Source organism: Larimichthys crocea, chromosome X (genome assembly GCF_000972845.2).
Source record: "Larimichthys crocea isolate SSNF chromosome X, L_crocea_2.0, whole genome shotgun sequence".
NCBI lineage: Eukaryota > Metazoa > Chordata > Actinopteri > Sciaenidae > Larimichthys > Larimichthys crocea.
This window is the reverse complement of record NC_040020.1, coordinates 520,831-533,349: the sequence shown is the minus strand read 5'-3', so window position 1 is coordinate 533,349 and position 12,519 is coordinate 520,831. Positions and strand designations below refer to the sequence as shown.

Here is a 12,519-nt window from a genome sequence, read left to right as displayed (position 1 = left end):
GGTCTGTGTGTCGTAACTCTGTGCCACATACTTTCACTGTGGAGGCTTATCAGGGCGCACACTGCTTCACATCAGCACACACACCACATCGCTTCACTTCTTCGTCTGCTGAGAGACCAACTGTTAAACACCAAAGATGGGAAAAGTGAACCAATGCCTCAAGCGCCTCTTTATCGCCTTCAATGCTCTGTTTGCAGTGAGTAAAAACAAGATTTATTGTTTCATTTCTTACATTTTTGCATATTACTAATTACAACTAATTAATACAATTACTTTATTTGTTTTTTTGTTTTTTTTTCATAGTTTAGTTTTGTGTTTAAAGATGAAAACTGCAAAGATAAAGAGTTTTTTTTTCTTTTTCTTGTGATTTTTTTGTTAAACATGTCAGTTATTATCCAGGTCAAAAAGATTTACTTACAAGAAATAGAGCAAATAATCAGTAATAAGTCTAAACTCCTATAATAAGTATATGACATAAATAACACAATTAACAGCAACAATTAAATCAAACAAAAAGGTGTGAACAGTCACGTTTGTGTAAAAAAGAGCGGGTCCATTTTTTTTTTCTGCACCTGTTCAGTTAACAGTCAGTTCCAGTAAATACATTATAGTCCCGCCCCTGCCTTGGACCCTCTGAGGATGTTTGCAGCTCTCTGAGCTCTGACGGAAAAAACAAGAGTGGTAATTTAAAGAGGGCAGAGTTTGAAGAGTTTTTTCATTTTTACTTTAGATGCTGAGAAAATAGGAACATTATTAAAAGTGCTACTTTATCAGAAAATATCCAAAAAATTGTTTCATTCAGCGTAATTAAAAGAGACGGATTAAAAGCAAAATATTGAGTTTAATAAAACCTTTAAATTAGATTGTATATGTGGTGGAAACATTTTATTCCATCCACCAAAGACCACGGAGAAATACTGAAATCAAGAGTTGGACAGCGACAGTTGTCTTTTCAAATTAAAATCAGGAACAGAGTACGCATGCAGGCTGTCAGTGAAGCATGTGCAGGGAATATTCATATGAAAATACAAGACGTAGAAGAAAGTTTAAATGCATTCTATGGGGCGCCATTTGTAAAGCATCTCGCTCTGAAAATAACAGCAACATTTTGTCACATTTAGCTAAAAACAATGTTTAAAAAACTGGTTTGAATTTTTGAGAGTCCAAGAGTCCATTTCCCCGGATAAGATGGTTTTATCCGTTATTTGCCACTATAACTAGCTCTGACCTCCTCAAGCTTTTATTTTGGCACTTCCGGTTACCGGCATTTGAATTTGCATTTTAGCTAAATATTTAGTTTCACCCGAAACATTTAGCTTCAACATTTATAATTTATTTAACATTTATATTTATTTTTAACATTTAGATTTAGTTTACCTTTATATTTAACATTTAGATTTAACATTTAGCTTCAAACATTTAGATTTATATTAATTTAACATTTAGATATATATTTACATTAATATTTAATATTTAACATTTAGATATATATTTAACATTTATATGTAATAAACATTTAGATATATATTAACATTTATATTTATATTGATTATTTAACATTTAGATTTATATTTAACATTTAACATTTATATTTAACATTTAACATTTAGATTTAGATTTAGATTTAGCATTTAGATTTTACATTTAACATTTGGATTTAAATATTTAAAATATCTCTAAGTTCACAAATATTGTTCTAAATGTGCAAAAAAGTGACTCTCAAAAATTCAAACCAGTTTTTTAAACATTGTTTTTAGCTAAATGTGACAAAATGTTGCTGTTATTTTCAGAGCGAGATGCTTTACAAACGGCACCCCACAGCATTCTACAAGTGTCACTCAGTTCTTTGGTGGCACACTTAAGCCTCCATTCACTTGGCTTTTATTTTGTTAAAGTACAAACTGACTAATGTGATGTGTCCTCAGATCTTTGGAGGTCTGATGGTCTACGGATTGATCAAGTCCAGTGCCTACAGCCACCAGGTAAACAACAGCAACGACACTTCATGTTGTAAATCAATCATCATGTTTTGTTGAGCATTAATTTATAGTTTGACATTTTAGGAAATTCTTGCTCTTGTAAACGCAAGCCTTTATTTCAATGGCATTTTTAACATGCACCCGGTCCTACAGAATCTCCCGGGCAAGTCTTGCAGTAATTCAGCATTTGCGTTGTGTTTGTCAGATGTCGGCGGTTGGAGGCCCGAGCGTGGGATGGGCTTGGGCGTTTGCCCTCGGCGTCCTCGGCATCTCCTGCTTGGGAATCTTTGCTGGTCACTCCGAGAAACCCCTCGCCCTCAAAATAGTACGTCAATGTAAATTTGATGATTTTGTTGGGAAGTCAATCCATCGACAAAGAAATGTGTCATGATATGATTAAACTTTTTGTGTCATGTACAGTTTGCAGGATTCATGGGGGTTGGAATGATCGTCATGATGATCTTTGGCATCATGAGCGCTGTTGGAAAGGAACAGGTTATCTATCTACACACATTCCTTTCCCTATCTTGATCCTATTGTTCTCTGTCTATTATAGTCGACATAGATATATAGATAGACTCACGTTGTTCTTTCTCTTCTTGTAGATGAAAACCAGCATGCAGGATACCGAAATGGTGAAGGCCCTCTTACATACTTCTGAGATGAGCGAGGCGCTCAATCAGCTGCAGGAAGCGGTAATGTTGTCCATGTACCATTAACTGCTTTGAGTGTAGTGTAGGCTGCTTCTTTTCTTGGATAACTTTATTTAATCACATTTTTACACAGCTCTCTTTCATTGAACATTATTTATATCTCATCATCTACTGCAGGAACAATGCTAAAGACCTTTTCCATCTGTTGAAACTCACTCTTTGGTGGTTGCAGGGTCATTGCTGTGGAATAACGGGTGCCTCGGACTGGGGTAATGTTATCCCAGACTCCTGTGCGTGCCGCTCTTCAGGATATATGTATTCTGCATATGCTTCTGGATGTAAAGCCAAACCTCAGGTTGGTTTTGTTGAAAGTATTTGGAATGTCAGGTTTGTGCTCATGTGCAAAAGTGCAAAACCTTTTCATCATTAAATTTGGTTATAGTTGGAGAAGGATTGCCTTAGCGTTGGTTTTACCAGTCTTTAGGACTTGTTGTCCACTCAGTTCTAAAGTATTCATACCTTTTCCAAAAGGCTTGATAACTTGATAATGACACAGACTTTCGGACAGTCTCTCTTCAAAGACATTCATAGTGTTTCCCTGACTTGTTCACATGAAAAACAAAAAGGAGGCAACCAAAAATGCCAAAAAAGTTCAGACTTCCATTGACGACGTCTGAGAGAATTTAAGATGGTTCTACGACAATGAGACAACAAGTCTTTACGATATGTTGTCCACTCAAGTCTAAAGTTTTTATACTTCTTCCGAAGGGCTGAATGACTGATAATGAAGCAAACCTTTGTACAGCCTCTCATCAAAGACGTGGTATCTGCAGTACTTGGACTCTTTTTTTCATTATAATGACCATATTTTCTCTTTTCTTGCAGGGAACAACTGGCCCAAACCAAATCTATGCAGAGGTAACCAATCAATCAATCAATCAATCAATCAATCAATCAATCAATCAACCAACCAGTGCATCCAAACACCATCAGATTTCGCAGTTATCAATGCTTCCAGATAATAACCCTTTCTCCATCTCCTCTTCTGCAGACCTGCAGTAAATACATCTTTGACTTGTTGGACATGGCCTTCAACATGGCTTTGGGCTTATTCTTTGGATTTGCTGTCGTCGCAGTAAGCTCTGCATTTATTCTCCTTTTTTTTTAGTCTTGCTCTTGTTTATTAGGATTTTGTCGACATTGATCTGTTCTCAGTATGGCTACAGAAAGGTTCAGAGGAGGGAGTTTAGATACACATGAAACCCTTCTGTGTTAGAACATATCTCTTTTTTATATGAAGATGGATTACATAACATCTCCTTAAAAGCAAAGCAAAAAACATCTCAATTGCCCCCTGGTGGCTGGATACAGTATAGGTCATATTTGCTCAAGTTCATTTTCCTGATGAGTTTACTTGATGTTATAAAGATGGCATTTTTGTTAACCATGTTTATTCAGTACAGTACAATAATGGTAATAACTAGAAAGAAGTCAACTATGACACCTAAATAAATTTAGTTTGAAACATCCAATTACTGCAAATTTTAGATTTTGTTCAATCCACTTCCAAATTCCAAATTCAGCAATTATGGTGAAGTTGTCATTTCCAATTGTAAAAAACAAAATCTTAACTTTTTATTAATATTTGATGTTATAATTTAAGTAATTCAAGTCAAGTTCAAGTTCTAAACTCTGCATTTTTTTGCTTTGTGTGGGCTTGGCGTGCTAATAGTCAGTATTGGCTGATATAAATCAAAAGGTAAAGCCTTGGATTCACTCAGGTTGGATCCTACAGACAGGTCTTAGCTTTGAGGGCCCATGGGATCCAAATTATTCAGGAGACTTCTAATGTTTCTATTTTAAGAAAAACTCGCAGAACCAGCATCTTTTAACTCAAATATGCAGACAGTAAACTGAAATTAAAAACATCTTTATAACATCTGTTGGCCTGCAGTCAACATTTCATTTGGAGTTGTTTGCAGTGTGGATTGGACAGATGGTTGTTTGTCTCTCACTTCTCACTTCTGGTGTTCAAGGTGTCTGAGAGCCTGTTTCTTGTACCTGTCACCTGTCTAACTGACTACCTGTCTTCATAGCTGTTGGGCCTGCTGATCTCCCTCCTGATGGTCCATCAGGTCAACCGCCACGACGACGCAGGAGCATCCTTCAACATGAAGGGCTACTGAAGGGACCCCTGACCTTTGACCTCTGCACTGTAACAAGAGGACTTATTGGTTTTTTAGCCTCTTTAATTTTTTATTACTGCTTTTAAGAGAGTGCGAGTGAAATTAGGAGACGGAGAGATGATTGATGCTTTTCTTTTTTTAATTGTAGAAAATATTCCAAACATTTATTTTTGTGTGAGTTATTGAATCTCTTCTGTGTAACTTGATAATGTGCAGCATCATAGACATGTATTGAAGAAAAGAAGCAGTTTGTATGTTCAGCCTTCACCACATCAGACCAAACCCAGGAGATCCCAACAACAGCAATTAAAAAAAAAGGTTTAAGTTTAAGAAAATTGGCACAGTGAAGTCCATCTTTGCTCATCGTTAAGTTGCAAAGGCTGTCTGAAGCTGGCTAACTTATTCATGAATTGGACAAACAAACAAAACAGATTGGGACCAATCCAATCAGAATTTGCACTGACAATAACTTATTTTATTTGAATTGAGAAACAAATGTTTCATTTAATTAGTGAGTTGTTGTGTTGCTGTGTTTGTAAAAAATACAAAAAATTAAAAAAGTATTTTCTAAAGATATATGTATGTCCATGTAAAGCACTTCAGTCCTGTTAAAGCAGAGAAGGCCACTGGACCTCTGGGTTGATTTAATGAATGTCCTGACAAGGTCAAAGTCTGAAAAATGAAATAAAAGAGCAGGTAACTTTAGAAAAATGGAAATCAAAGCAAAACCTGCAGCACTGGGAACAAAAATTAGAACAACAGACACAAAGTTTCAGTTCTGGGTTTTCAGGGATTTAGATGCTGTGACATGAACTGTTTTATTGTGAAAACTGTACTCATATCATTTTAAAAATAAACTCCGGAGAATGAATATCCACAAGGCGTCAGTTCTTTTTTCTAATGTGATCAGTACTTAAAGTGAATGGAGGCCAGTCAAGAGGGTTGAAAGTGAAGTTGGGGGTTTAAAAGGACTAACGGGGCGTTAAAGGGTTGGTGGATGGGTACAGAGTGAGATGGGGTGGTTTTGAATGGATTTGGTGGATAAATAAGTGTATGCTGATGATGCTGTATTGTAAGTTGGGGCACAGGAAAGAGTATCGGAGGGTCTCGGCTGGGAACAGTGGCTGATGCTGGGTTTGTTTGAGCGGTAAACGGTGGTTGGGTATCAGCAGCTCAGACAAAGCAAATCAATGTAACTCATTCAACACAGATGAGACATCACAAAGAGACGCAGGAAACCAACAAACGAGGCATGATGGGGAAGAGTCTGGAATATATGTTGAACTCATAACAGGTAACAGGTGTGCAGGTAGAAATCAGGTGACAGCTGGAGGCAGGTGGCCAGTTCTGGAAGAACAACAGGCTGTATTCAGTGATAAAAGCAATAAAAACTGTCCTGGTGAAAAGACATTTCTGTCTCTTCTCTGGAGTCTTTGGCTGCAACATCTTCCAACAAGGACGGGGTATAAAGTAAATATAACTCTTTATCTTAAACAGGGCGGCTGGAGCTCAGGAAGGTAGAACCGCTCATCCACTAATCATGATCGGCGGTTCGATCCCCTTCAGTCTGCATGTCGAAGCGTCCTTGAGGAAGATACTGAACCCCTGAACTGCTCCAAAGGTGTGTGTCAATGTGTATGAAGTGTCATCTTCTGATGAGCAGTTTGCACTTTGCATTGGCTGCCATGCAAGGTGCAAGTGGGTGAATGAGGTTTGTAGTGTAAAAGCACTTTGAGTGGTCAGAAGACTAGAAAGGTGTGTTTTGTTGTTTTCTAACTTTGCAACCGTTACATAAGTTGCAGTGTTTGAGCTCTCAGGGCTTCCGTAACCTGCAGATGAACATCCAAAATAAGATATTTGTTACACCCATAGTGTGTCCACATACTTTTGGCCACATAGTGTGCCTCACCCAGCAGCCACTAGATGGCAGCGCACACAAGCAAAAAAGGCTACATGAGTTCATTTATTATCTTTATGATCCAGGAAGGTTCATCTTTCAAACTGCTGTGAAGGAACCGGAGAGGAAGATAACCAGTTATAAATAACGTGCTGCTAAAGTGTGTAATATATAAATACGAGCTCACTGAAGTCATATCTGATGTTTCAGTAAAGCTGATCTGGATCTCGATGCTGCACGGCGAGCGTTTATGTCTCAGGTGAACTGAACTCTGCCGGTTTATTCAGCACTTCAGACACACACTTTACATTTGAGGTTTCAGTTAGTGACAGTTTTGTCTTTTAAAGATCTGCAGAGTGGGAGGACACAAGCTGTGCAGGTGACATATGTTAAATTCTTGGACCTTTTCCGTTGACAGATGAGTCAGTGCTTGAGAACTCTCTGGTACGCCTGCTACATTCTTTTCAATCCGTAAACATAATACGCTCTCACCGTGCAAACATTGCTTTCTGCTGTAACTTATGAGAAGAAATAAATAAAACTAAAGGCCCAAAGAGTCATCCCATACAGAAAGGTAATCAATCATTGTTGAGATCAGTTTTTAAAGTTGGATTTCCTGCTGCAGGCAGCATGTGATGGGCTCTCGACTTCTTTCCACATACGAGCCGCCTCGGGCACTTGAACGCAGGCCTGGAGATTACTGTACACAAAGCACACAGTGGAGAGACATTGGACTGCTGTTAAAGGTGAAGCAAACACGCAACAATACAGGCTTAGGAAGAGACGCAGTCGGTTTATCGCCTTTAATTCATTGGTGGAAAAACTCAAATTACATGCAAAAAGATGACACACTGCTGACGAATTTTACACGCCTTCATCTGACTTAACGTGGAGTTTAAACAACATAGTTTAGGTTCTATGTAGAGCCAACACAGATTACAGGCCACAAGTTCATTAGTTGATAGAAAGCACACTCCAACATCAGCCTCAGGCTTTTCATGCAGTTTAACATCACAGTATAATATTATCATGCCCTTTGACCCTTTGTCACAGATAGTTTTACCTCTTTATTTCAGTAAGTACTTCAATGATGTGAAACATCACTGGCTTTTCTCTTCATTATCATGAAGCGTTCATCAAGGTGAGAGGAGTTTCAACAAGTTAGTGACGTTCAGTGTAAGTAGAATACCTTTATAACTGCTCACTTTACCTTTCTCCATGTTCTATAAAGAGAGTTTAGATTGGTTTTCCCATTGACTTGAATTTCACTGATTGTCCTCCTGGGTTCAATCCTCTCGCTAGCTAATGCTGCCAGCCAGAAACATTTTCAATCCACTGATCGTCCGTTTGACAGATCTCATCAGCGGCCTTTTCTAAAACGAGGGATGAAAGCTACGAGATCTCCTTTATGATCAAGAACCAGCCAGATAAAAAGTTCTACCTCATCTACTTCTAGTACTTCATTGTGAGCCAACTCGTTTTCTCAGGCGGCCTGGAAGCCAGAAACAAACATTTATGGTTTTAAATGGTCGAGTTGACTTCTACTTCAAGAGGGTTTGGTGAATCTGATCTGCAACACTGAAGAGAAAACCAGTCTGTCTCATTACTCAACTGAACTAAATGCTCAAATTAAAACTTGTACAGATATCCGTCTTTTTTTTTATCCTCTGTTAACCTGTACAGACCTACCCATGCTTATATTTCACCCTGCTTGGAGAACTGCAATTAACTTTATTCTTGAATAAAACCGATCACGGCTGAAACTGGTTCAAACCGCAGCAGCGAGGACGTTACAGTGTAACAATGTGACAGCAGAACAATGGACTTAAGGAACGCTGGCAGCAGCAGCAGCAAAACTTTTAAGACTGGCAGCACGTTTTTAAAATGTCACAGCAGGAAAAGCAAATGTGTAAATAATGAAATGAACTCTGGCTGAATCGCTTTTAGCTTCATGGCTTTGTGGGAACAAAGAGGCCTAATTAGACTTTAAACCTTTGTCACGTTACATTTAACAAATACCAGGAAAACCACAGGTGTAATTAACGAGGACCGTGTTCCTGCCCAATGCATCATTAATATAGTTCGTTCCACATGTGCTTTTTCCTTCTATGACAAGTCCAAATGTCAAACCTGTAGTTCGTTCGAATCAGTGGATGAGTTCAGAAACTTGCAACCAGATTTCTTCTCATTGGTTTGGTGGAACGTTTCCTTTTTCTGCATCGAGGTCAGTCCGAGCAGGCTTTGTGGTTTGCGTCAGGTCGAGGTTGGATCACAACACAAATGAACTGCTCCAGAATGCATTGGGTCAAAGAGTCACGGTTACTTCTACAAACTGTGATCTTCAAACAAATGAAGTCAAATTTAACCAGACTAAATAAAGCAATGTATTTACAAAGAGCATTCAGCTTCTTCTTTTTAGTCACTTGGTGGTAGAAATGATCACAGGGGCAGAATTTATGCCGTCGTCACTAAGCCCAGGACTGACGAACGGGTAGAGTTTCCCAGTGAACGAGCAGCCGGTGAAGGAGTAGATCAGAGCGGCAGCATCCACGTCGAAAAAGGAGACGAGTCCCTTGTCATAATCCACAAACACTCCCACCTTTTCTGGCTTTGAATTCAGAGACAGAGGCAGAGGAAAGCCAACGAGAGCTGCGTATTCACCTCTGTTCTTTGACCACACAGTCCAGTGTCCGTTTTCTGGGCACACTGGGATGATTCCCTTCCTCTTGATCGACTCTTGGGTGACTCCTAAAATCCATCTAGTCTTCTCTTTAACTTGAGCCTCGAAGTAAAACCTTCCAGAAGAGAAACCTTGTTTTCCTAAAACGTAACAGCTAGGATTGAATCTCTTAGGATCGTCTGGGGGATTCCTCTTCTTCACGATGCCGTGATGGACTTGTTTGCCATCGTCGGACACGATGAGAGCAGCGTGTGCCGTGTCCGGATCCAGAGTCACGTCCACCGCGAACTGCTTGAACCTGTTTAGCTCAGCCTCGTGGAGCAGCTTCTTCATCTCTAAGCCGAGCATCTCCTCCAGCTGGTCCAGAGCTTCCTTCACAATTCCCTCAAACGACTGAAGAGTCACGTTTGCCTCCCTCCAATCTTTGAGTGCAGAAGAATCCAAGGACCCAAAGCTTTGGAGGAAATAAAGGTGGTCATTGGATACTGAGAGCTGTTCCACCTCACCGCGCCTCTTCATCAGCTCAGAGATCTCCTGCTCCAGGTCGTGGATGATCCCTTCGGCCTGTTTTTCTGTCGTTTTATGCTTCTTTTCAATCACCTCAACGAGCTCGGCTTGGACTGTTTCCAGGTACTTTATCAGAGTGTTGAAGACCAGAACACCGACCTCCCTCTCTTGGTCTGCAGCGTCCTTGCTGAGTTTCACAGTGTGTTTGATATCCCGGATCTTCATTCGCCTCTCATGGATCATCTGGTGGATTTGAATCTCCTTCTTGCCCAGCTCGGTCTTCTTTCTCTCAAACTGTTCTTTCAGCGGGATGATTTGATGCGACTTGTGGTCTAGAACGGGGCATAGCATGCACACACAGGTCTGATCCGTCTTACAGAAGAGCTCCATCGGTTTGTCGTGTATCGGGCACATCCTGCCCTCCAGGTTCTCCACGGGATCAGTCAGCTGATGTCTTTTCAGGCGCGACGCCGTCAGATGTGGCTCCAGGTGAGTCTCGCAGTACGACGCCAAACACACCAGGCAGGACCTGACGGCTTTCATTTTGGTCTCGGTGCAGAAGTCGCAGGGAACTTGTCCCGGTTTAGCATCTTGTGAGCCGCTTCGTCCGGCCGACTGTTTGAACTGCGCAGCCATCTCAGATATGACGGTGTTGACCCGCAGATCAGGTTTTTTATTGAACTCCTCTTTGCACGAGGGGCACTGACACTGGACCTTGGTGCCCCAGTGCTGCGTGATGCAGTGTTTGCAGAAGTTGTGTCCACACGGTAACGTGACCGGAACGGTGAACACGTCCAGGCAGATGCCACATAGAAGCTGATCCTCAGTCAGCAGACAGCCAGCAGCCGACATGTCGACACTCTGAAGACATTAAAACACATTAAAACACTGTCATTACACAATAATCTATTACGACTGTCTCAACCAATTAATAACCAACTGTACTCACCGGTGCTGGGTGAAGTCTTCCTGGTCGGTTCTGTTCTGTGCAGGACTGCAGCTCTGTTTGCCGTCCTTCGCTTCTCTGACTCAGTCTCAGGTGTGGCTGCGCCTCTTTCTGCAGGTAAACCAGTTTGGCTGAAACTTCTGGGAAGTTTGTCACATTACTTCATCTTCTGGCTCAGGTCCAAAGTAAAGCTTTAATTTATTTTTGACTCTTGAAGAGTTATGTCGCTTTGTATTGATAGAAAACTAGATCAGCTCTGATCACATGGTGCATCGTCGTCACCACGTGTTGTTGGAGTGCAGATGTTGCCACGCTGTGTGACTTCATCACAATGCAGCGTTTGTTCTGTTGGAGCTTTTTAAAATAAAACGTACACATGTTGGTTTGGGTAGTTTCGTGGTGTGACCACTCAAAGCAAAGCAGAAACTTTGCACATATCCACAGAGTGAATCGCTCCAGCAGAGTGGAGGGTCTGTGGGTGTGGAAAGCGAGCCCATCGTCACTGGAGACTTCTTCTGCTAACTTGTGGTTTCTGCTCATCTGAATCTTCTTCTCCTTTGGGCTTTTCCCATCAGGGGTCGCTACAGCGAATCAGTTGCCTCCATCTCACCCTGTCTACCTTCATGTCGTCTTTCACTGCATCCATCCTACGAACACGCCTTCCTCCTCTCCTCCTTCGAACCAACAGTAGTCCAGTTTCCACCGATGGCGGTCGTTGTTAACCCGGGCCTCGATCGATCCGGTATGGAAGTCATAGACTCGATTCGCATGTTTGATTTGGCCCTTCCTGACACAACCCTCTGTATTTACAATAAGACACTGGCTTGTGCCCCTTTCTCTGCTAATCTGAATGGGGATAAAATAATTTGATTGTTTGGACATGCTGGCTCCTCTCAGAGATGATGACCCAACAGCTGCCACGTTACTTATTGCTGCACCGATATGTCCTTTATTGTTTTTTTACCTTTGTTGTACAGAAGGTGACTCAGTCTGTCTCAGAACTTTTGGATGTATTTCACCGCCATGACGTCGGCGATCCTCTGATGTTTCCGAGCTTTGACATTTCTTCTTTTGTGTGAACTGTTCCATGAGCGTGACGACACGTTCACGCCCTGCTCGGGAAAAAACTTTCCTTAAATAAATTTTCATCAATCTAATTTAGATTTGTGGTTTTAACTTTTTCCATTACAGAGTGAGCATGCAGGGCTTCACACACACCTGAGTCCATCCATCACACACACACACACACACACACACACACACACACACACACACACCTCGCTGTCGTCATTTTGGATTGTCGGTCTCATTCATGAATGACATTAATAACCTCACTATGTGTGTGTGTGTGTGTGTGTGTTGACCCACATTTCCTAATAGCTTCTCTTATATGTTGTGAATTTATAATGACACTGACACCTCTAATATATTCTTAATGACCCCTGTAATGTAGTGTGTGTGTGTGTGTGTGTGTGTGTAATGTGTTTTAAATGGATGAGCTCTTGTACTTTAGGTTACCGGTTATCGAACCGCTACGCGCTGATGAGAGAGAGAGAATAGAAAATCACAAACCGCTACGCGCTGATGAGAGAGAGAGAATAGAAAATCACAATATTTATTATTTGTGACTGTTTTGGGTTTGTTTGCTTTCAGAAAATCTCATCAGGACTT

General features: G+C 40.8%; 2 protein-coding genes across 2 annotated transcripts; one reads left to right on the top strand and one right to left on the bottom strand.

Moving 5' to 3' along the window:
- LOC104934911 (tetraspanin-8) lies at positions 1 to 5,695 on the top strand. The gene is made up of 9 exons (XM_019270554.2): positions 1 to 196; positions 1,926 to 1,982; positions 2,185 to 2,304; positions 2,400 to 2,474; positions 2,585 to 2,674; positions 2,865 to 2,987; positions 3,518 to 3,550; positions 3,684 to 3,767; positions 4,729 to 5,695. Exons 1-9 carry the CDS (start codon positions 137 to 139, stop codon positions 4,816 to 4,818), a joined length of 732 nt encoding a protein of 243 aa, XP_019126099.1. The 5' UTR covers positions 1 to 136; the 3' UTR covers positions 4,819 to 5,695.
- Positions 5,696 to 7,504: 1,809 nt separating this feature from the next.
- LOC104934909 (E3 ubiquitin-protein ligase TRIM39) lies at positions 7,505 to 10,954 on the bottom strand. The gene is made up of 2 exons (XM_010750672.3): positions 10,852 to 10,954; positions 7,505 to 10,763 (listed from the first exon to the last, which is right to left on the bottom strand). The coding sequence occupies exon 2, from the start codon at positions 10,752 to 10,754 to the stop codon at positions 9,135 to 9,137; it is 1,620 nt and encodes a 539-aa protein (XP_010748974.2). The 5' UTR covers positions 10,755 to 10,763; positions 10,852 to 10,954; the 3' UTR covers positions 7,505 to 9,134.
- Positions 10,955 to 12,519: the final 1,565 nt, after the last annotated feature.